The following is a 24190-nucleotide window of genomic DNA, read 5'->3' as shown; positions in this document are numbered from 1 at the left end:
CTATATAGGCATGATTTGCCAGATAGTAAAGAACAAACGGAGTAAATTTTATTTTCCACACAGAGTTAAAACAGTATCTTCTACCACTATGTTCTATTTTAATCCTAACTTTATTTCACACATTTAAAAAAAGTTCAATCTGTTGATGTTAGCTTGGCAGCCCTACCTAACTACACGTGCTTTTTTTTTTTTTTTTCACTGCATCTCTCAGCAACACATTGTACTTAGTAGTTTAATGCTGTTTACAGAGATCACAAGTCAAAAAAATTCATCTGTGATCAGCTGATGAGCACCAGAGCTAATTCAAAGCAAGGGAATTCTGCATTGACTTTAATGCATGTTTTACTTACTATCAATAGAAAATAACTTTCCCCACTTTCTTGATTGTCATAAAGTTGTGTTTGGCAATGAGGGATGCTGTCAAAGCCCAATTTTCCTGGGTTATCTAAGCATTATGTTTGTGTATATTTAGACTAAAAGTAGACAAATGTGTGGTTAGACTGAAGAATTGTCAATGTATGAAAATACTACTATTTTACTTTTTCAGAAGAAAAAACAAGGAAATAGAAAACATTCTAGTCGGTGTTGCAAGGAATTTTGACAAGTACTACACTAAGGTGTAGCCTTTGGTCTTCCTAATTCAAGGCTACAACAGGTGAAAAATGAGGCAATTCTATGTATGGTTGCAAAATTTTATTAAGCAAACTTCATTTTTATACAAACGTCCTTTACACGTCAAGTTTTGTAGGCTAAAACTGCAGAATGAGTTAAGAGCTTTCATAAAAGTTCATGAAGGTGCTACATTATAAAACAGCAACCTTTCAAAAATATTTAGAACAATTAACTTTAATTGCTGAAGTAAGGCGTTGAAAGTTTCCAATGTTGTCCTATATGCAATTAGTCCCTGAGATTATCTTTGAATATATTTACTAAGTATATTTGAGAACTGTCTTAACAGAAATCACTTCACAAAATATACAATTATCTACTTTCACAGTCTATTAAAAACAATAAGTTTATCTTACAACAGCTAAAATATCAACATATCAAGATTTTGTATAGTAAACTTTGTATTACTAAAACTGGATATTACTGAGGTTTTATTTTGAAACATATTTGAGAACTCAGTCACTTCCTAATGTAAAAGGCAGTTAATCATAGGTGTGGTAAGAGTATTATGTACTGCTGGCTTTCAGGTCTGTGGGCTTGTTTGTTTTTGGTGGTGGTGTCTTGTTTTTCAGTTAACATACTCTTGATTATCCAGATTACCCAGAAGAACTAGACCGCAGCCAGTTTTTTATCGTAGTTTTCTCCTAGTTTTTGAAATGCCAGTAGAACGTTATCATTTGGATCATCACATAGTTCACTCAGTGATACTCTGTTAAAAAAAATAATAATAATTTAAAAAAAAGCATTATTTCATTATATTTCTTAAATATATTGAATATTTAAAAAGCAGATGTTGATCATACCCTATAGACTTAATGACGAGTAAAAAATCCTTGAGCAGGTAGTAAGCTTCTCCTTCATTTAACCTAAAAAATAATAAATAAATAAAAAATGTTATGGTACTGTTTAACTGTTAAAGCTTGCCATGTAGGCTATGTAAGGATTCAAAGAGCATATTCTATGGCCTCAAACTCTGATACGACTAGGGATTACTGTAGAATAACTAAAAGCTTAGAATGCAATTAATAATACTATGGAGATACATGTTTCTGTAATTATGTTAAACTTACATGACTCATGATTTGTATTTGGAAAAGAAATGTGTTAATACTGCTAACATGTTTCAGCTCTTTGAATAACTAAGCTAAACGGTAAGGCTGTGCTTCAGATGAAATTGCTGGCTAAATGGAGTAGGAGACATAGGAGGGTAGTTTTCTACAGCTAGCTAAGATCCTGTACTTTGCAAAGACAATGGGTAATTAGTGGGCTGCAGCTTAATAAATCTCAATTCCAAATCATTAAGAATACCACTAATTTTTAAGACATAAAATTGTAGTCAGTATTGTATTACAAATAAGGAGCATATTTCCTTGTGTCTTGACAATGCAGCATTCATGCCAAACTTTGCTATTTCACTAAGAACTACTACCTGCTCTAGAAAACCTGCTTTGGCAGGGGAGTTGGACACGATGATCTCTTGAGGTCCCTTCTAACCCTTACAGTTCTGTGATTCTGTGAACAGTTCATGGAATGTATGTTCTAACTGTTTATACCAGATTCTTCTTTGAAGAGCTTACAAAAAAGCAGATATAAAATTGTCCCATCTACCTCGGGGAGCAGAAAGAGATGGTATTTTGTTATTCACATATAAAAGTGCTGAGGATGAAGGTAAAACAAAGATACTTGATAGAGTAGTGGGGAGAGTGAGCTTGTGACTGATCTTTTGGTAGCTGAGGTTGGGAATAAAACTCTTGTGAATGACTTGATTAAGGCCAAGCTAAAAGTTTTATAAAGAGAAGAGACAAAATTAATGGACAAGATAATGCAAAGAGATGCACCTGCCAAGTGAGATGTGTTGTCATTGTTACTTTTTTTTTTTCCTGAGTTTATATTTTTGAAGCAGTAAGCAACAAGAAGTAGTTTGGTCAAACTTTGGCACAATCTCAAAATAATCTGTGACTAAAGTCAAGACTTCACATTTACAGTACTGTTTTGAAAATCCAGCTAATGCTTTATAGCCATTGCCACAGGACGTTAATGCAGTATATGTTTTGTACTCATTATGACATTCCATTTTAATCATATTTAACATATGGTTAATTCAGTCCCTACATTCTGGAGGGAGAAAGCTTTAAAGACAAAAAGATGTGCTCATGTACCATCATGTACCATATGGAAAACAACACTACTATTTAGCTTTACTGAAGCTGGTAGTCCGTACCAGTTATCAGTTGTCAAGGCAGTCAAGGAACCATGCTTATAAAAGTCCAGGGCATATGCATTGAGTGGCAGGCGTCGTCCTTGATTATCATACTTCTTCAAGTAAAGCAGAGGGCAGTTTTTGACATTAATTCCAAGGGAACGTAACACTGCCTAAACAGAAAAAGGAGAAAAAAAGTGCTAAGTAACTGTTGTGTTTTTGTTGCTACATCTGTTGTGTTAAAACTTGCAGCTTCAGCCACACAGCTGACAAGTTCCATACTTCTAATACTGGGCCACTCAAAAACTCTGCACAAGTAGAGGTAGGCTGTAGACACGAGATAATTTGCTGAAGTGGCTTTTGCTGCTCTAGGATGCTCCTAATTACAATAAATAATAAAAATATAAAAATATAAAAAATAAAATAAATATAATTTAACTAGGCCACTTGTTTACTCATGAGTATTAGACAAAGACTTTGCCGTATGTACAGGTCATGTATTCACACCCTCCTGCTGATACTTTGAATGTATCAAGCTTATGCATAGCACATTTTAAGAGTGAAGCTGAATTTCAAATTCCCAGTTTCGATAACTTGATTTTTCTAATTTTGATCCTAATTATTCGTTATGTGGTAATGCCCTAATGCTACAAAACCCATGTAGAAGGTAACAGCAAAATGCAAGCTAATAGTAAACATACCAATTTGTATTACAGCTTACCTAATTCATGTTAGATAACAATCACTGAACTCCTAGTAAAGGTGGAAATTATCAATGCAATAATGCATACCTTTAGTAGGATCCCTGAGACTACTGTGTGATTGACTTAAACAAAAAAAAAAAAAAAAAAAAAAAGTGAAGAAAAGCAATCTGTGAAGCTAAGTAGCTTCAAATTAATCATTCAAATAATTTTAGAGCAATTTACCTGAGAGCCAAAAGGAACCAGGCTCTTGCAAGAAAGCAAACTATTTGTGGATTTTTTTTCTACAGCTACCTATTCCATGTTTTGCACTGTGATAATTTGGTGCTAATCACTGTTCACTCTTTTTTGAGACTTTTCAATTTGTTTCTCCTAAAGAGAAACACTTGAGTATACTGCCTACATGTCAGACAGAGGCAAGAAGATTGTAGTAACTATTTTTATTAGACTGTAATAAATTTCTACCCCTCATTAAAAGTAACTTACTTTATTAACATTCTCTGCATGAAATAGATCATCGTCAACCATTCCAGATAAACACGCAAAGGGTGAGATAGCAGATATGCGTTTGGTGTTGTCCATCAAATAAGATGCTAGTTCAGAGCCATGCCATTTTTTATTTGTAAAATCTAGATGGGAAGATTGAAATACAACATAAGCTATAATACAGACACATGCTGCCTTCCCGCAATGAATTTTAGAAGAGATTTTCAGTGTGGTTAGACTATCGTCTAACCACACTGAAAATTAGCTGTGAAATACAGCTAATCTAAACTTAAATCCTTCATGACAGATTTCTTTCTTCTGTTAAGAGCTTCTAAGTGACTGATCATAATATGCAGGAAAAAGCTTACTAGTGGTGAGTGTAATGAAATCTAAACATCTTTGTGACTTAAACTGTTCTCCTCAACTCATCCATAGGCAAAATAGCTAACACCATACAGCCGTGCCAAAAACAATGGAATGTTAGTATCAGAAGACTTATTTTATATCCTGCATTGAAGAACAGTTTTTTCAACTTGTATTCACAGGTCTTAATAGAGACCCATAATAGATTTAACTGCTATCTTCTGGATTACCAGCCAATATTTTCCATGAAGCATGGTGATCTAAAGAATATGTACTCAACTGAGGCCACATTCGGGCTTAGCAAGAACTCTGCTTTATGCAACTCCGTACAAATTTGTGTTTACAACAGCATGGCATTTCAGATGACTTGTGGTCTGCCTATAATAGCAATTGATAGCAGAAGATCTGGCTGGGTTTTTTGTTGTTTTGTTTTGATTTTTTTTGTGTTGTTTTGTTTTTGTTTGTTTTTAATGTAGTTCTAGGTGGTTTTGTTTGTTTGTTTTCCTAAGTAAAAACTTTTTCTTTCTTTCAAAGTTGTTAGCAATACTTTTAATCCTTACACTTCAACAATTTCTGTTTTGTGTAATGGTAAGTATGCTGTAGCTACACTCTGTGATTCATAGAAAACCACAGCAATTTTACATGTTTTTTCACAGCCTCACCCCAAAGTTGGTGCAAGTCCAAATGTCTTTACCACCATTTCTTTGATCTTGCATTACTTTTTCTGTGAATCTAATGCAATGTATTTGTTTCTTTCAAAACAGTTTTAAAAAATGAGGAGAATACAACCCAGCCTGAATGTTATGTCTTTCATATTAATAAGAAACTTTACCATTAAATTAGAGGAGGAAATTCAGTTTCTATGGTTCACATCCTGGATAAAATTAGCACTTGTAATACGAACATATATAAAGGAATTTGTCTCCTGAAAATGCAAGGCAGTCCATGTACTTATGCTTTCCTCTTGATTTGGAACACCATCATTCTGTGATTTACAGTTTTTAATTTCCTTTTTGTTCAGATAATGTATCAAGGTGTGGGGTCTCTCTATTGTTAAAAAAAGCAATCTTAAATCAAAAATGAAAAAGCAAGGTTTTGCTATAGTGTTGCTTACATGATACCATCATGCAGCACTTACTAGTGCTGTCTATTGGAGTACAAAGCACAAAAATGGAAAACTGTTATTTACCACCCAAGCTACATAGTACTCAATCTTCTATATAGTACTCTGTCTTGTTTTGGATTTACCTTGTTTATGTGGTAGCTTGTAAGGTAACTGCTTTTTTTATTATTATTTTTTGCGCACTAAATAAATAACTGTACCAAGGTAGGAAAAAATGAGGAATAAATAGAGTTATCTGATATATTTTAAATGCTTCCTTACTGAAAAAATATGTTTGAAGTTGTGTTGTTTTTAGAGGATGTAGGCAATAGTGGTACATTGCATTGCTTTTACATTTTCTGTCCAGGAAGTAACTATACATAATAGTTACATATTTTTCTCCCAGTTAAAATTCATGTCACTTGGTAATTTTATACTAATGTCTTCTCATACTGCTCTGGTCGCTGGACAGCATCTATTGGCATAAGTAATTTAATTTATTTAACACATGGTACAATGTTCTTTAACTGTTAATTCAATCTTAGGGCTGTTCAGATACTGAAAATCTAACGTTTTTAAGACTGAAAGCAATTCACATATCACAGGCATCTACAAATGTCTTCATAATTATATTTAAAAAGGCTTTTAATAAAAAAAAATTTAAAACTTCAAATTCTTTAAATATAATTCCCCTTATTTCCACTATAAATTCATAAAAAATACCAACTAAAGTGATCCTTTTCCTGTACGCAACTTCTATATTATATACAACATTTGTAAAACAAAAGTAAAATAGAAACTGTATCTCTTTATTAACATATCTGAATTCACTTTTTCTCCTTTACCAAAAAAACACCTTTCCTAATATACTCAATGTCATAAATGACAACTATGCTACCCCTCCCCCCCCCGAACTTCCTACCTGTCTTTGACAGTGGAAGTCTGTATTCTTGTTCCATATCTGCCAGTTTGGCAGTTGTCAGAAGAAAATGAGCAAAATTTTCCTCAACTTTGGTGTTGTACTCATTTACAGCATCTGCAAAGTCTTCTGGCAGATCTTCTAGGAAGACCTGAAATAACATGCTCTTTATTGTTTAATTTGGGTAATTTCTCCAGAAGTGTAAGTTCTACAGGGGTGCATACATAAGGTACACAGACAGGGCAGTAGTTGACAGAGGACTACAGCTCCAAATTTAACCCAATTTGTCAGACTGTTTGACTGAATTCTGATTCATGGATCTTAAAGACATACAAACATCAATTTCATGCAGAAAAGACATGGAGAAAGTATAAAATTCCTAGAGTTGCAGAGTACTCAGCTTTATTATTTAATGATTAGTTAACTAAAAGGGAACTTTTGGAGTGTTGCCTTTCCCAGCTCTCGTTTTGCATATCTCAGTGTTGAAAAGGTTCCCTGCCAACATGACAGACCCTGGTATTTTGCTGCCATTAGCCACAGCAGTCCAGTAATCCCTCTTATGTGACTGGCCACTTTTCAGAAATTAGTGATATTTTTTCTTCAAATGCTTCCTGGAAACTGGACAAAAAAAGCATCTTCAGATGGAAAAAAGAAATTCCTTTGTTCTTCACAGCTGTGTCTAACAAAGCTTTAAGTGTTTGCATGAAAGAGACAATAGGAATATGTTACAAGCGGTTCACTTTCTGCTCATACCCATGGTGGGTTAACTTAGTGCATAGCTAATATTAATGCTCATCTTAGCAATACTATCCTGCTGTTGGAATATGATAGCCCTAAGCCTACGGTGCCATGCACTGCAGAGCATGTTGGTGTCCTTACGAATCTTTGGTACCTGGCAGAAAAAGCTACAGCTCCTTAGAAAAAGACAAAATTATATTAGAGTGAGGAGAATAAAGTAAATTCCCATATGGCAAAAAATATAGTTGGGTTGTATTGTATAAAGAGACAGTGTGTTGTCCATAACTTTAGATTTTGAAATATGACAGTAACACAACATCTTTAAATAATTCTTGAATAATTCAGTACTTTTCATTTAACATGACACACAATTGCTACTTCTATGGTTGTATCAAGGCACCTTTGCCCTAATCCAGAAAGTATGGCTAGCTGCTCACCCACCAGACATCCACAGTGAAAACACACTAGCCAACAAATTGAAACATGTTCATTGAGGCAGTACACAACATAAGCTACAATAAAGACCAATCATTTATCTACCTTGGATTGGTAAAATTTGTGTCTCAATGTCATTGAGCGGGCCGGAAGATACTTCTGCCCAAACAGATTTGCTAGAATAAGCACTAGCTTTTCCAGGACATCATCTGAAAAGTCATTTGAGCCTGTCAAAACAGTAGGCACATGGGTTAAATATGAAAATTTACCAAAAGCATTTTGCTTAAAATAACTTCCAGCTGCTATTGTCAGGAGAGATTATAACAACACTATCCAACATAGTTTTGCATTTGTTTATGTACTTCAGTTTATCTGCACAAAATGGATTTTACTCATGTAATATGACAGTAGTAGTAGTATTTTTGTTAACTTGTTGATATTCAGAGTAGTCATCCATCTTATTTACTACATGGCATTCAAGTCTTGCTCTGGAGTCATAATTATTAGTTTTTCCAGATCAAATGGACTTTTCTATTTACAGCATTCTTTTTATCTCATAACTTTTCATAAACAGTACATTTAGGTTCATGGTATTAGTATTGCCATGTGCGTGTTGGTTTTCTCAGACAAAACACAAGCACTTGAAGAGTGTGTCTAGGCACAGACCAACGAGATGGGGATGAAGGCTAGCAGAGAATTTTAGAACCATTGGGGTTACAGAGGCTGCCACAGACTTAGGATGCATGGCATATTATTTACCTTTAATTGGCTGGCACAATTTGTGGAATAAACCTTTCACAAGAAAACTCACTAAGACAAAATTTGAAGGTTCATGATAGTGTAAGTGAGTCACAAGTCCAGCAAATCCTATGGGGTTACCTTCTTGGTCCAAGTAGCCCTATTTAATTGAAAAGCAAAATAAGCTTAGTTGTGAAAGATGAACTTGCATTTGACAAAAATATAAAATAGTGGCAACTCAAAGGAATAGTCCTTCAACCCAATGCATAGGTACCTACTCAGTTCCCCATGAAAGCCAAAACTTTGTCAATACTGAAAAAAGAAGTCACCAACTATTTGAGAATTTCCATGGGAAATCTTCATCTCCTGGTGCAAAGCATAATTACTGACTTCATAGTTTTAGTGCCCATTTAGACTATGTTGCAAATCACAATGCATACAGTTACCAAAGAAAGATTTGATACAACTTTCATTCAAAAACAGAAAATCCAAATGTTCAATGGGATAAAAGCACACAAACTCAGCGAATAAAACCCTATCAAAGGCTATAAATTCCATGACATCCATGACACCTGTCCTGGCAGAGAACACTCTGCATCACACCCTGGAAGAAAGTAGGGAGTACCAAGATAACCATCACTCTCTATAGTTGCTTTTTTTAATGCTCTTCCTTAAGAAAGATATTAGAGACAGCACATAAGGTACATCAGCCTGTTTTGACCAGTTCTTAAACTAACTGTAACTTTTTGGAATTATCACTAATCTCACCCTTAAACTGTCTTGAAGATGGGATTTCTCTTCAATGGGATTGTTCAGGTTTCACACATAGGAGACACTCATCAGAGGCAGGGCAGAACCACTGGGCTCCTAACTGGAAGCAATGCTGGGAAAACTAGACTCAGATGATTCACAAATGTAATCACATTATTTATGCCTCTTCCTGTCTGTAGGCCTGGCCTATAAACTAAAAAGGATGTTACGCACCAAAAAAAAAAAAAAAAAAATCCAAAATGGTATCCGTTAAATTGGAATTATTACAATGGAGAGATACACAATAAATTTTCAATTTTCCCTAGGAGCTATTTCCTAAATTTTTGTTAGAGGTATAATTTCCTCCCAGCATTTTGGAAATTATGTTATTCGTAGTATATTTTAAACCTCTAACATTTCACATCCATGTATATTTCAAATATCTGTATAAGCAATATAAATGCACAACTCTTATTCTCCTGATCAATGTGCGATCATATAAACCATACCATGAGACTTTCCCAATTTATCGCATAAGCAGCTCAGAATTAACCCTGGACTTAAAGCACCTTAATTTAATCTGTTTTGTTGTTTCCAGCAGAAATAGCCTATTTCTATGTAATACAAAATACATGGTTCTTAAGTGAAAGAGCACTAACAGAAACAGGAGTTCTTAACATGTTTTCAGAATCTGCGCATAAGCAAACCTGTATTTACAGACAAACATTCCGAATGAGTTAAAAACATACCTCTTTGATTAGAAACTGCAAGGAAAACATAAAATAAATTTTTAATATTTCAGCATGTCTTTCATTTTTGAAAGTCATCAGTGAGTGCTTCAACACTGACAATGCCTGACGAAACAAACAAACAAACAAAAAAAAAGATTAGAAATGCAAGGGAACGTCTGTATTGGAACAAGCAAACAAATTCAAAATTCAGCTTCTATGCTTTATTTGATCAATCACTTTTCAGGCTAAAAATGTCAGGTTGGAGGTACTGTTGGATTTGTGTTATTTATTTATTTAAATTGAATGCCTAATTCTTGGAAGTGCTTGTGAAAATGGACATTCTCTGTCTGTCAAGTATATGTTAATTTTCTAAACTTATGCTGAGGTTTGTAAAGATGATTACATGAAATTCATATACAGATCTATAGGAAAAGGATTTAAATATAAGTTTGCATCATTAAATTAAAACCATTAAATTTGCATAATTAAACTAACCATTAAATGATTCCTTACACTTTAATACCATTTTAAATATTTAACACAGTTTACCAATTTACTTTATTATCTTAAAAAGTTGACCGCATTTATGTCTGAATTCCTTGAGTCCTTAAAAATGTCTATATGCTGGAATGGATCTAGAGAAACAGATCAGCTGGATGTAAGTTTCTGAACAATTACAAGAGGAGATCCCTGAGAAGTTTGTAATCATAATCATGGACTGTTTACTTAAGTCACTATATTAAGTGGCAAGAATAACAATTTTTGATTCCAGAGATGATGGATTTCATGCTGATGGATTGTGTGCTGATTTCAACAAGCGAGTAATATGTGGCATTTTCACTTTGTTTCAGTTGAGATAGGAATTCATAGCTCCCTCTTCCCTACAGAAAGATATGTTCACATCTTTTTCTCAAATAAAGCTGAAATTTTAAATAAATTTAAGTTTTAAGATTTTGTGATTCTCCAAGTTAATGCAAAAATTGTATACAAGAGTCAGAGTAAAAATACCTTCCTGATAGTAGCATTCTGTTGGATAATAATATTTATTGCAAAGAATAAATGCATGAAAATGGACAGGGCAATACATTAGAGAAGATGTTACAGGTACTAGATACTGTATAGGAGCATATGAGATTTCATTTGGAGACAGATTGCTTAGTATTGAAATGCATAACTCATGTTAAGGAGATATTGTTCAATTAAACCAAGTAAGAATTAATTAAATTATACTACAAAAAAAATATTAAACCTTTGCACTGGCATCTGCTTTGTCATCAGCCTTCGCAGCCAACAGCATGAGTCTCAATATTAAGGTAATAGTCAGAGGGAACTGGCCTTTCAGTTGAGGTACGTTTGATTTGATAAGTCTTTCAATTTTGGGCAGTGGTATATCATAGAAGAACACATTTCCAATCATATCATGTCCCCGTCTTCCAGCACGTCCTGACATCTAAGAATAAAATCTTCATGTTATTATTTAAATAACAACATTATTAAAATTTTTGATAAAATACACTTAAGTTGTATATACTGCTACCATCTACACAATCTTAATAAGGTATTTATACAACATTATTCAAGTAATGTGCGCAAAAATGTGCTGTATTTAGCTGATATAGCTGGTTTGAAGTTTTTTGTTTGTTTGTTTTCCTTTTACCTTATTTTCATGAACTTGTGTATTTGTTACAGGACCTAAACATTGGAAAGGATACTTACGGTCTCACACATCTGTTTAACATTTGTATTTCTTCAAGGTAATTTATACCTTATTTAAAACCTATATATCAGCTTCATTTTCAAGTTACATTTAGCTTTGAATTATTTCTAGGGCAGAGGGAGCTTCAGCATGAATGCAGAGGAGAGAATATGAGTAAGAGCACAGGGAAGTTACCTAAAGGTACATGTCCTCGCTTGGATCATCCCTTCCTCATCAGGTCCATTGTGCCAGACCTGTACTGGTACTTTCCCCTTGTACCAGACAATGTGACAAAGCTGCAATCATATCATTTATGTACAGTAGAAGGGAGATGCACATAGGTCTGTTTGCTGCACAAATCCACTTGCTCTCTGACTTTGAGAGCTACCTGCCAGGTGATGCTATTAGCAACATCTGGCTGACACGGTCCTGAGCCAGAGGCAAACTTGCAGTACTTTATTAAAATACAGGTTTGAAAAGAAGCAGAAAAGCAGGAAACAGGCTAATGAAGAGTAACGTTTCTCAGCCTACCCAGTAAATTGTCACATGACTTGAGGCGTTCTGTGTTACTGCGTTTGCACACAGTACTGCGTGGCATTCCACAACAGAATTAACTCAAAGGTCCTAATTAATCTAGTCAGCAATCTTTCTTCTCTTTGCTACATCCCCACTGAATTTTCTTACAGCATATTTTTCACATGTGCAAAAAATATCTAGAAGAACTTCTCTCTAATGACTCTCATAACTGAAAACCAAGTCTATGCCACTAACTCAGTGAGCAATTGCAATACTTTCAATGCTGAAACAGGTCTTTTGGCTATGCACATTGTTCATGTGTTGTCAGTTCTGAAACATTAGTAAAATCACACTAGCTAAAATTATTATTGTCACCAGAGTAAACAGATAAAACTCTGAACATATCCAGAAGTATATGTAAAAGACATTTTTTTCTGAATTTTTGTGATACCAGCTACTTTCTACTTGTAATAGAAACTGCAACTGTTCTGTTTCCATACCTGTCTGTAGCTCAGTGCATCCAAAAAGACAGAATCATCAGCAAAGACAACAGATTTACACGGCATGTTGATTCCTAGAGCAAGTGTTGAAGTAGCTGTGACGACCTATAAAGTATCGAACATGGATATTTGTATGAGAAATGGTAATACCAGATTTAAAAAAAAACAAATCCATCTTATATCAACAGAAATTTTACTATTATTTTTCATATAACTAAAGTTTAATCTGATTAATTTAACAGAGCTATGAAAATACATTAATTTCACTGTTTAAATGTAGATTAAGTGTAAATTATATACACATATAAACAGTTATAAGCTTTAATATCTTGGAAGTTTATACCTCATTTTATGAAGAACAAATAGAAATAACATTCCACCAAAAGAGTACAAAGTATCATGGTTCTATATAGTTTAATTCACTAAAACACTTCTAGTTGTTTTAGGTCAACATCTTTTAACTGTTCAGATGCTAATCTGAAGGACAGTAACTCTTAGTTAGAAATTAAGTTCTACAGCTATCAATTCACTTAGTTCATTTTATTAATTTGGAAACTGTTACGTCAACATTTCAAGAATGAACTTGATAAAGTCAATCCAATATATTCTACCACTGATGAAAGGTACACTAGACATTTTTAATTACATGTATAGAGAAAATAAAAGAAAAAAAAAAGAAGAACTGATCCTGATTTATCAACCTTGATATATCCCAGTCTGAAAAGCATCTCCACTGCTTGTCTCTGCTTTACGGACATAGATCCATGATGATATCCAATGCCCCTCCGTGCCAGCATTTGCTGAAGATAACCCTTTCTTTCAAACCTAAGTCGATAAAAAATCTTCCTCAAAGTCTACAAATAAAAAGAATAAGTACAAATACAAATAAAATACAAATAAGTACAAATACAAATAAAAGTATTAACCACAACCAGGTATTGCCAATGAAAACAGAATAAAAGTTCCAACTGCTACAAAGAAACATACCTGTTTAAGATCTTCAGTAAACTTGAAGCTCAAAGTATATAACTAGGTGTAAACCATCAGTAGCTTCATTATGTCCAGAAATTCAGGCACTTCGGTATATTTTTATACACTATCACTTTTTTTCACTATTGCAACAAATGCCATTACACAGTCCCAATCTTCAAACCATGCAGCTAGTTGCAACCAGACACGGCAAATCTTCATGTCCTTAATTTTTCAACTCAACATATGGCTTTATGACCACATACACCATGCCACTACCTCTGAACAAATTCCAAAGTAACTATGCAAAGATTATATTGTTTTGCTCTTGTTTGTCATCCCCCCTTGGTACCATTTCACATAGTTATGAGCTTCCCTTTCCCAAATTCAGAAATAGCACTAAATTAAGCTTCTTCAGTGTTTTCTGAACTTCACCCTGTACCTAAATGCCATCTGTTCCAAAAATCCAAATATTTCTTCACTGTTTTTACCCATGTGCACCTGTGGGAAAGCAATACTCTTTTGATGCTGGCTGACAGAAGTCTAAAAATGCCATTGGGATCCCAGGTTCCCATGATAGGAATCATGAGAATTTTCGCATTTGCTCCCAATATGCAACATTTACCTCTCCTTCTAGAGATGTAACAATAAGCACAAAGCATTACCAAGACACTTCAAAAAAAATTCTCTTAATTAAAAAGTATGTATCACAATTAGATTTTTATTTTTTTTTAATTTAAACAAAAGTCATGGAGAGACAGCTTTGTGAACCAGAGTCATTTCTCAGGAACTTTAGATCAAGGCCCATTCACCCACTATTGATGGAAACTCCATCATATAAATCTCCTTCATAAATTATTCCTTAATTATTTTGTATACAAATATTGGTGACATTATATTTTTGTATATACTTAATATTGGTTGTATACATTAATATTGGTGATAGACACCTGCAGACTTTCAGTGCTTTTCTGAGCTTTTCCTTCCTTAGCGTGCGTAAACATGCTTAAGAACATGGACGATTTTGCTTTGTGGAGACTAGAACTTTTAGGGCCTAAAATAATTTATTTGTTATTTTCATATGATATAAACAGTTCAGAAAGGTCTAGATAGACCTTTCACACAGAGAAGTGATATATAGCCTATGTTAATGATTCAGAAAATATGAGTCTGAAACCTGAATCGACAAGTAACAGAAGTGCACTGCTACTATTTCATGGAAATTAATTAGTTGTCATGTATATCCCACAAGAACAAGTCTGTATCTTTTTATTTGTCAGAATGAAAGTTCTCTGTACATCTTAAAAACAAGGTTATTTAAGACTGAGATCTGGAATCGAATTCAGAATGCTTCACTAAGTCAGTGAATACAAACGCATTGCATATTGATGTCTTATGAAATTTTGCACAAATTCAAGCATTTTAGACATACAAAACCAAAAACATGTTGGAAGTACTACTGAGTTACTTACATCTTCATCTACTGCTTTAGGATCAGCATAAGTACACGCAGAAGGTATCACACTAAGCTTTTTAAGTCTTTTCTCTAGCTCTTTTTTCATAGTGCAAAGCTGTATTATGCTTTCCGCTTTACTGGTTTTCAACTTTTTGGTATCACTGTATAAAATATACAATAAAAAATATTAGTTCTGTAATTAGCATATATTTCTCTATTTCAATATATTCTTTGGGTTCTAAAAGTTGCAGATGCATTCCCTTTTAAATTGTAGGCTCAAACGTGTAGATAGATCTGTTGATGTGTAGATAGATCTGTTGAAACAGATTTACTCATAATGCTAACAGCTTAATTTTATCTTGGCTTGCATGCAAAATAAATAATTCTGGATGAAGTACAATTGAGTAATTGTGGTGACAAGGAAAACTGAAGGAAGATGAGGGCAGCAACCATTAATACCACTGTTCAGCAAATTAGTAAGCTAACAGTATTGCACAGCAGAAAAAAATCAACACAAAAGAGAAATGTGATCCACTTACTACCAATAATGACATTGACTTTAAGGATTTAGTGAAGGATTTGAAGAAAAGGAAGAGAAAATATTTAGAAGCAGATTTTCATGCTATTTCAATGTACACATGTGTGTACAAATTGTTACTGGATTTTCAAATTCTCACTTAGTACCATTAAAGTCAGCCAAGTTCATTCCTTCACGATATTATGCTTGAGGAATGCAATGCAATTTGCCACAATTAGGAGGGCAAAACAATGGTGCTTTGTGTTCCTGACAAACCTAGGAACTATATCCATATTTAATTCCTAAATGCCTTTAAAAATCTACACCCTATGATCACAAAAATCAAGAAAGTTCAAGGCTAAGGGGGAAACAAATACCTCAATATCACCTCATTACTGGATTATTCCAAGCTGACCAATCTCACATACTCAAATTTCTCTCTGATCCTCATTCTGTAGTGCTAGCACTTTACACAGTGTCAGCCATGCTGGTATCTCTCTGCTGCCTAACTATGCACTAGGTATTGCTGATTGCTACCCACCATGCAGCTGCTCCTACTCTGTGGGTTGCTGGAGCATGCAGAACAACCCGGACTACTGTATTACAACTGGATGCTGCTGTAAGGTACATGCCCAAGAAATAACTTACCACAAGACCGCTCTGTCATAATATATAAGCTTTTTCACAATACACAGTTACAATACTTACTTTGGCTTGCATTTCATTAGTGATTTATCCACTTTTCTTAGTTTGTCCTTTATGTCCTCTATTTCCCTCTTGGCTTTAGGGTCTTGTTCATTTTTTTGTTTTTCCGTCAAATGAAAGAATACATTAGTAGCTGCACGCTCCACTGAATCTAAGCCAAATCTTGAAGTAAATAATATGTGATATAGATCAGTTAGGTGAATGCTAATATAAATTATTATTTATACGTGTATGTAATGCTTCTACAATAATGCTCAGCCTTATTACTTGACTGCAGTAAATTATAATAATTAGAAGTGCATCATTGCTATTTCATCCCAAAGTCATAGGCTGTGTTCACTTTCAAGCTACAATTATTTCAAAACTGAGTGGTAACATGTAAAATGGTTCTGCCAGTTAATTATCTACAGAAAACAGTCCTATCTTTCCCTAAGTGGGCACATGAATATACATATAAAATAGATTGTACCTTAAATCATTTAATCCTTCTCAACTAGCCTGTTGAAAAGGAATGACTGTTTCTCTTGTTATTCTACACAGCTGTTCTTTCTCATAACTTTTTCAATACTGGAATGTTAGCTTAGCTTGGACTCTTCCAGCTTCTCAGTCAGAAAAAAAAAAAAAAAAAATTCTTATTGTAGTGGGAAGAGACTGTTAGCTGTCACCATACAAGGGTTGGCAACACCTGGCATGAAGTTGCATCCTAGTCCATCAGAATGCTTACAAGTCATTTAGATCTGGCAGTCATCAAGAACAGGAGCAAATGGAAGGACTTTATTCTCGTGAAGGCCAAACACGGGTCTTAAGACTCAAAGGTAACTTCTTAATTCAAGCTTTTCACTTCTTCACAGGTAACAGAGCTCAATTGCAATCATTTTCCATTTACTTCTCATCTCTTTGAAGCCCACACTGGGTGATTTAAACTTCTCTATCACAGAGTTTATTCAGCCATTTAAGTACAAATATGGTGCCAGTGTACTTCTTTCCCTGGTGGCTTTAAGAAAAGAAAAGGTACTGTTTTCCCTACCACCAATAGCTGCAATAGCAACTTGGTTTCTACAGCTCTGATACCTACTCTCTCAGGAGTCTTTACTAACTCCACGTTGACAAAATACCACAATGGGTGACAGCTTTCCAACCTCATGCATCAATAAAGACTTAAGGAAAAAAAGCTTGCCAGCACCAATCTGTTACTCCTTGTCAGTATTTACTTCTTGTGAGGGCTCCTCATCCCCTTCATCTCCATCACAAATTCTCAGGATTTGGACATGTAACTAGAATTTTTTATTTTTATTTTTTTGAAATTCCTTCTGATGCTTGTTCCTTGTCTAACTACAACACCACTGGGGAGCTCTATGAAGTGCAATCACAGTACACCTATGCCTTAAAACATAAGATAACAGATTTCTCAGGCTCACACCCCAACTTCATATCTACATTATGCATCCATGTTCACCGGTCTATGATGTGTTCTTTTCCCAGCATGATCATTTATCAGTTGTCTATTACAAAGAGAACGCATACTCTACACACAGCCCCTTGTAAGAGCCATTTGTCACCAGAAACTTATAATGACTCATCATTCCAGTGTAGATGAGAGTAACTTAGTGATCTGTCTCTCCTGAGGAGAAGCGCCTTTAACATCGTATTAAGTGCCTCAAAAGGACAATGCAGTTAATACTGCAGCTCTAAAATCACTCATGTGAAGGAATTAAAAATATTTAAGACTGCTTTTGAAATCTCTTGGCTTCAGCTGGAAATAAGCCATAGCATTGATTTAGAACCAGACTGCTGGAAATCAGCCATAGAATTTATTTGCAACTAGACTGCCACTCGAAATATAAAAAGAGAGAACTTATTAGCAATTAGAGTCATTTGAGATGCACCATTGACCTGTATATTCACTTTTTTGCTTCTTTCTTTCTAGAGTTCTTTCAGAAATGCCTTTTTTTAAAAAAAAAAAAAAAAAAAAAAAAAAAAGCACAAACACATAAGAACTGAAATGCTAAATAACATCATTCTCCCCCTAATTATTCAAAGCATTCAAAGGAAAGGAAAGGCTTCATACTGAGATGAGAAAACTGATATTTATGTAACACATGTATGTGATTGTTCCTACATGTTATTACAATAAGAATATGCACTGGACAACTGTTTAATGGTAAGTATTTTCTTTTCATTATTAGGACAAGCATCGAGGTAATATGCCCACTTTACTAATATTAGCAATATCGTTGACAATAACGGTATTATCAGTAGGTTATGCATATTTCATGTTTTGTGAAAATACATCTCAGATACATGCAGAAGTTTCACTCATGCATTTTACTGGATATAAAATAATGTTGTGAGAGGCTTTGTACTAAAACCATGTTAAATGACATATTCATAGAACCTCATTCTGCCCTTTTCCCTAGAAAATCTGCCCCCAACATACACTGTTTGCACTTCTAATTAAACAGCATAATTTTTACTTATTACACTGGGGCAAAGCAACAGAGATTCCAACTCTTATTTTAATGTGATTCAGATTATAATTTTCCTCAGGTATCATGCATGGATTCTAACCATTCCACACAATAATCAATCACTCCTAGTTTTACTTCAGCTAAACCATCAGTCCCATAAAGATACACAGATTGATAGAGCTTGTAAGCCTTTACTTCACAAACTTTAGAATAAAGATAAGAAAAGGACATAAATGGAATTTGCTAAGCCATATCAATATTTATCTCTAATACCATTTTTCTGAATCTAGTCAACACACACATAACACATGGAATATAAATACTTACATAAAAATTATGGCAGGCAATTTATCCATCTCATGCAATTTTTCAACAAAGCATGCAAATTGTATCCATTTTTCCTGATCTGAGCAATCCACAGGTTGGGGCTTAAAGTGATCCAGAAGCTCACATACCTGACCAAAATATTATTGAGGAGATTTTAATGGCAGCAACTTCCAGCTGAAGGCAAAGTTTCCTGTAACAGCTTCTATCAGCTCAGATTTCTTAAGTCATGCAGAACTACAATGGCTTCGTACAGTTTACAGACTTAAAAGGTCTGCAGAACACAATGACTTCAGTAAGAATTCAAAATGCAAATCACTGTAGCATTCATGTCTACCTTCACAGTGGAAATAATAAAGCACTACTAACATACCAATTATGATATATTTTCACATTCAAGCGTCACATTTCAAGAACCTTGTGTTTTTTTTCCCCAAATATTCTATATTGTATCCTTGTTTTTTATTCACCACCTCCTCATACACCTATTTATGATATAGGAATATATGGCCTCTAATCAAAGACTTGATCTTCCAATTTAAAGTCCATTACTTAAATTTCTGTCTTTTACATAGGAACATACCTTCTGTCCTTGGTTACACAGAAGGTTTCAAATGATCAGTAAAAGAAAAAGAAGTAGGCTAAAGAAGCAGAATTGTGGTACAGTATTGTCACTACTTGTAGGAGGTACACTACAAGAATCAGAAATCAGAATCTCGCAGCAGTACTAGAAGTCTGATTCCCAGAGAAGCTTGTGAAAACAACCTTGAAAATGCTTACTGAAATGCCACAAATATTAGTGCTTATCTTTCAGCACAGCAGCAGCTAATACTTATAGATAATAATTAGGGAGGAGAAGCTCCCATAATTGTCTAGTTATATTACTGTATAATCATTACGTTACAGCTGTACAGAGTCTTAAAAACACACCCCTCTAACAACTGTTACCTTCTGTCTTTGGCCAAGTTCAATCCATTTGCTTAGCTCTTTCTTCAGTTCCTGTTCATATTTCCTCACATCCATCTTTTTTATTACTACTTTATTCTTGAAAGAGACAAACTCCTCAGGATCTAGCTCCTTGAAAGCAACAATATAAAACACTGAATTACTTCATTATCTATTTACTTTTTATATGTTCTGTGCACAGACCTGTATACCCACCTGTGCCCTTGGCCACTCCTTCCAGACTTCTACCATTGTGTCATACAGCTGAACACTCTCTTTTGGAGACAGAGAAAGATCTGCAGGAATACCATAGTTCTCAATCTGGAAGGAGTTTAAAAAAAAAAAAATAATTATTTTGATGGAATCCATATTACTTAATGTAACCGTTGATAAATACTTTTTACACCAGTGCTATGCTTACATGATTGACTGTTAATGCAGCACATGGGTGATAATGTTCAAAGAGAAAATCACCACCCGTTGAAGAACACACATACTTTTCCAAATCATTGTATCTTTCTCCATACAGGACTGCAAAGAGACAAAAATGTCATGATACATTGTTGGTTTTAAAAAGCAAGTATTTTGATTTGACTTTATTTAAAAACCATACACATGCTTAAGTTCACACAGAGCGATTAAAGTGTTTACAAGAAGGACACTACAATTTACTTATTATTATTATAAAACATTCTGATACACACCTAGTCTAACACGATATGGTTTTTTTTGTTCTTTTACTTTAGATTTCACTTTAAGTTTTCTTGTAGAATTCTTTTCAGAGTTGGTAGAGTTTTCTTCTATCGTGTTCTCAGCACATTGCCAATACCTTTTCACACTTTGTAACCACCTACAGTTCAAGAATAAAATAAAGCCAAGCCATAAAAAAAATTCTTTTTGAAAACTGATACAACTATAATAGATGAAGTACTACATTCTGCTCTGTTTCTCCTATAAAATTTCCATCCCCCCTCTCACCATTTTCAGTGCAATTTTCTCCAGCTTATCCCAGGGTGCAATTCGTAAATGTGAAATCACATCATCATTATACATACAGAGACAGGTGTCTTCCTTGACTGATGATGGGTAAGTATGCTTATCAGGTTTTGGCAAATCAAATAGATGCAAAAAAAAAAAAAAAAACCTCTGCCCAGCTCTCTCAGAGGGTCTGAAAGAATAGGAATGAATGCCTGTTCTCACTACAGAGAGCTAAAAGTTACAGAATTGTTTGGTGTCAATTATACGTATATAATACATAAAACAGTATGAATCTGTTGCCTCTCAATCGTAATTGTTCATACCCATTGGTTCGTATCAATAGTTCATATCCAATTTAAATATGCTCTTTTGAATGAGAAAATTCCAAGCGTACTCAGTTAGGTGTTCTGGGTTACTGATAGTAGCAGAGAGAGCCAAAAACGGACACCGAATTGTTACCAGAAGATGCTCCCAAACCTCTGCTCCAATTTCGCTACCAAGACAATGGACCTATATGTTTGGGAAAGAGGATAAAAAAAAAAAAGTAAGAAACCTACCTTATCAAAGTACACACAAAACAGGAGCTGTTTTATGTTTTGCTAAATTCAAAAAGGTTACAAGATCATTACTGAATAATTCTTACATTGCAAATTCACTGGATAGTGAATTAGACTATACTAACTTCAATACTACATTCATTGTACCTTAGATATTCACTGACATCCATTAAGTTGATATACAAGAAAGAATCCAGTGCAAATATTAAATTTAGCAATATTAAACACTGGTTTTGCCCTCAAAAGACTGACAAATATCTCCTGAAGGGATATGTCTACAACTCAAACCCGGAATACCTCCGGGCTTCATTTTTAACCACTAAGACTACAGTGGTGACCTTTAGTTTTCCAGTTGACTGGCTTGAAAGAAATAAGAGAAATTCCTGGTAGCTCGACTGAACTGTACGTCTTCTCCAGGACTATCAGAGTTTTAAGTTCTTGCACTGGAACATATTAAGAGTATTAGCTAACATGAAAAAGCAAGCAAGTCTGAAGTAATAGTTCTCAAAGCAATAATGCATGTAGTGAAAAAAATAATTATTGATAGTTTTCCTCTGCCGTTTTTCCCCCATAAACTTATTAAATTGATTATTACTGAAAGATGCATACCTCATCAAATATAACATATTGTATCCGTTTGACCCATTTCTGGCAACGAGGAGACAGCATCAAGATTTCTAAACATTGAGGCACAGTCACTAATATCTAAGAAAAAAGGTTTGTAAAGCATTATTTTCAAATAAATTGGCTGATCAAACGTAACAGAATAGATTCTATATTGAAAAAGCATTTAAAATATGTATTTGATTTCAAGATGAGCAAAAATTAATTTCTCACTTCCACCTTCAAGAAGGGTAAGAAGGACACAGCCTGAGCTAACAGACTAGTAATCTTTGCTTTGATCCCTGGGACAGTGATGGAGCAACTAATCCTGGAAACCATTTCCAGGTACATGAAGGACGAGGAAGTCATCAGGAGTTTTTAGCATGGATTGACCAAGAGGAAGTCATGCTTAACCACCCTGATAAACTTCTGTGATGAAATGACCGGCTGGTAGATGAGGAGGGAGCAGTGGATATTGTCTGCCTAGCGTTCAATAAGGTTTTTGACGCTGTCTCCCATAAGATGCTCATAGACAAGCTGTTGAAGTGTAGGCCAGATGAGCAGATTGGCTAAATAACCAGTCCCAGAGAAATCAGTAGTACCAAGTGTAGTTGGAAGCCAGTAGCTACCAGTGTACCCCAGGGAACAGCATTGGGTCCAGTCCTGTTTAATATCTTAGTTAATGATCCAGATGATGGATGGAGTACACCCTCAGCAAGTTTGCAGATGACTCAAAACTGTGAGGAGTGGCTGATAAACCAGAGGGTGATGCTGCCATCCAGAAGAATCTCAACAGGCTAGAGGAATGCGCTGGCAGAAATCCCATGAAGTTAAACAAGGGGAGGTGCAAAGCCCTGCACCCGGGAAGGAACAACCCCAGGCACCAGCACTTGCTGATGGCCACCCAAATGGAAAGCAGCTTTGTAGGAAGTGACTTAGGAGTCCTGGTGGATGCCAAGTTGAACACGAGTCAGCCTCATGCCCTTCCAGCAAAGCAGGCAAACAGTATGGGCTGCATTAAGCAAAGTATTACCAGCAGGGCACAGGAGGTGATCCTTTGCATCTGAGGCCACACTTGGACTGATGGGCCTAGTTCTGGGCTCCCCAGTACAGGAAAATCATGCATATACTCAAGGGAGTCCGACAAAGAGACACTAAGATGATTAACAGACTGGAGCATCTCCTGTGAGGAAAGGCTGAGAGAGCTGGGACTGTCTAGCCTAAAGAGAAGGCTCAGGGAAGATCTCAATGTATATAAATATGAAGAGAGGGTATAAAAAATACAGATCTCTTTTCAGTGGTGTCTAGTGACAAGACAAGAGGCAATGGACAAAAATTAAAACACTGGAGGCTCTGTCTGAACATAAGGACACTTTTTTCGCTGTGAGGGTGACTGAGCACTGGAACAGGTTGCCCAGAGAGCTGGTGGAGTCTTCATCCTTGCCAATATTCAAAAACCACCTGGACATGATCCTGGAGAACTAGCTTTAGGCAGTCCTGCTTGAGAAGGAGGGTTGGACACAATGATCTCCAGAGGTCACTACTTCCAACCTTAATCATTTTATGATTCTATGAATAACCTAGGTTGATTCACCTTGCAACAGAAGTTACAGTCACAATGAACAAGAGTGGCTGCTAGGAGCCAAACTCTACCCACCTGTATGAGTTCATGATTTTCAGTAGAGGTATTAACAGGCAAGATTGTCTAGAATGTTCTTAAAATCAGTAAGCAAGTTGTACTTATTTTATTAACTTTTAAGTGATACTACTTAAGAATGAAAGAATGCTGACCAGAGAAGCAACGCATGAAAGGAAACAGCATGGACAACAATGCTGAGGGATTAACAAAGGTTCATTTGCAGTTTATCTTTTACCAACAAAGCTTATAAAAGGTTAATGGCTTACAGAAGTGTCATACCATACCTATTATATATATATATAATATATATATTTAGCTTACTTCTATCTATATCAGGATTTTACACTATCATCTGATTGTCTGAAATCACACTATTTTCCAACTCTGAGATGGTCAACCTAATTTATTTCCAAGATTTACCTACATTTCAGTTTGAAGTCTAGGACATAACTAAGACACATCAAGAGCTCAAGTGATTTTGAACC

At 35.0% G+C, this 24190-nt stretch overlaps 1 protein-coding gene across 2 annotated transcripts in view; it reads right to left on the bottom strand.

The window, feature by feature from the left end:
• Positions 1 to 422: 422 nt before the first annotated feature.
• The window catches only part of DDX60 (DExD/H-box helicase 60), a 42919-nt gene continuing 19151 nt past the window's right edge, over positions 423 to 24190 (bottom strand). The window contains exons 19-38 of one of the 2 annotated variants that reach the window (XM_082760236.1): positions 22073 to 22168; positions 21301 to 21416; positions 20633 to 20778; positions 20350 to 20459; positions 20145 to 20249; positions 19932 to 20060; positions 18987 to 19114; positions 16195 to 16353; positions 14986 to 15130; positions 13246 to 13398; positions 12545 to 12649; positions 11082 to 11282; positions 9851 to 9955; positions 8373 to 8511; positions 7719 to 7840; positions 6444 to 6591; positions 4057 to 4199; positions 2891 to 3042; positions 1473 to 1535; positions 423 to 1378 (exon numbers count right to left, since the gene is read on the bottom strand). In XM_082760236.1, coding sequence (XP_082616362.1) covers positions 1279 to 1378; positions 1473 to 1535; positions 2891 to 3042; positions 4057 to 4199; positions 6444 to 6591; positions 7719 to 7840; positions 8373 to 8511; positions 9851 to 9955; positions 11082 to 11282; positions 12545 to 12649; positions 13246 to 13398; positions 14986 to 15130; positions 16195 to 16353; positions 18987 to 19114; positions 19932 to 20060; positions 20145 to 20249; positions 20350 to 20459; positions 20633 to 20778; positions 21301 to 21416; positions 22073 to 22168 — 2565 coding nt within the window. In that variant the 3' untranslated portion in view covers positions 423 to 1278. Of the gene's footprint in view, positions 1379 to 1472; positions 1536 to 2890; positions 3043 to 4056; positions 4200 to 6443; positions 6592 to 7718; positions 7841 to 8372; positions 8512 to 9850; positions 9956 to 11081; positions 11283 to 12544; positions 12650 to 13245; positions 13399 to 14985; positions 15131 to 16194; positions 16354 to 18986; positions 19115 to 19931; positions 20061 to 20144; positions 20250 to 20349; positions 20460 to 20632; positions 20779 to 21300; positions 21417 to 22072; positions 22169 to 24190 lie in introns of those variants that run through there. The other variant, XM_082760237.1, reaches the window with a different exon arrangement.

The sequence above is a fragment of the Aythya marila genome (assembly GCF_965140915.1).
Source record: "Aythya marila genome assembly, chromosome: 4".
Classification (NCBI taxonomy): domain Eukaryota; kingdom Metazoa; phylum Chordata; class Aves; order Anseriformes; family Anatidae; genus Aythya; species Aythya marila.
Note: the sequence above shows the minus strand (reverse complement) of the source record. Positions and strands in the feature narration are given on the sequence as shown.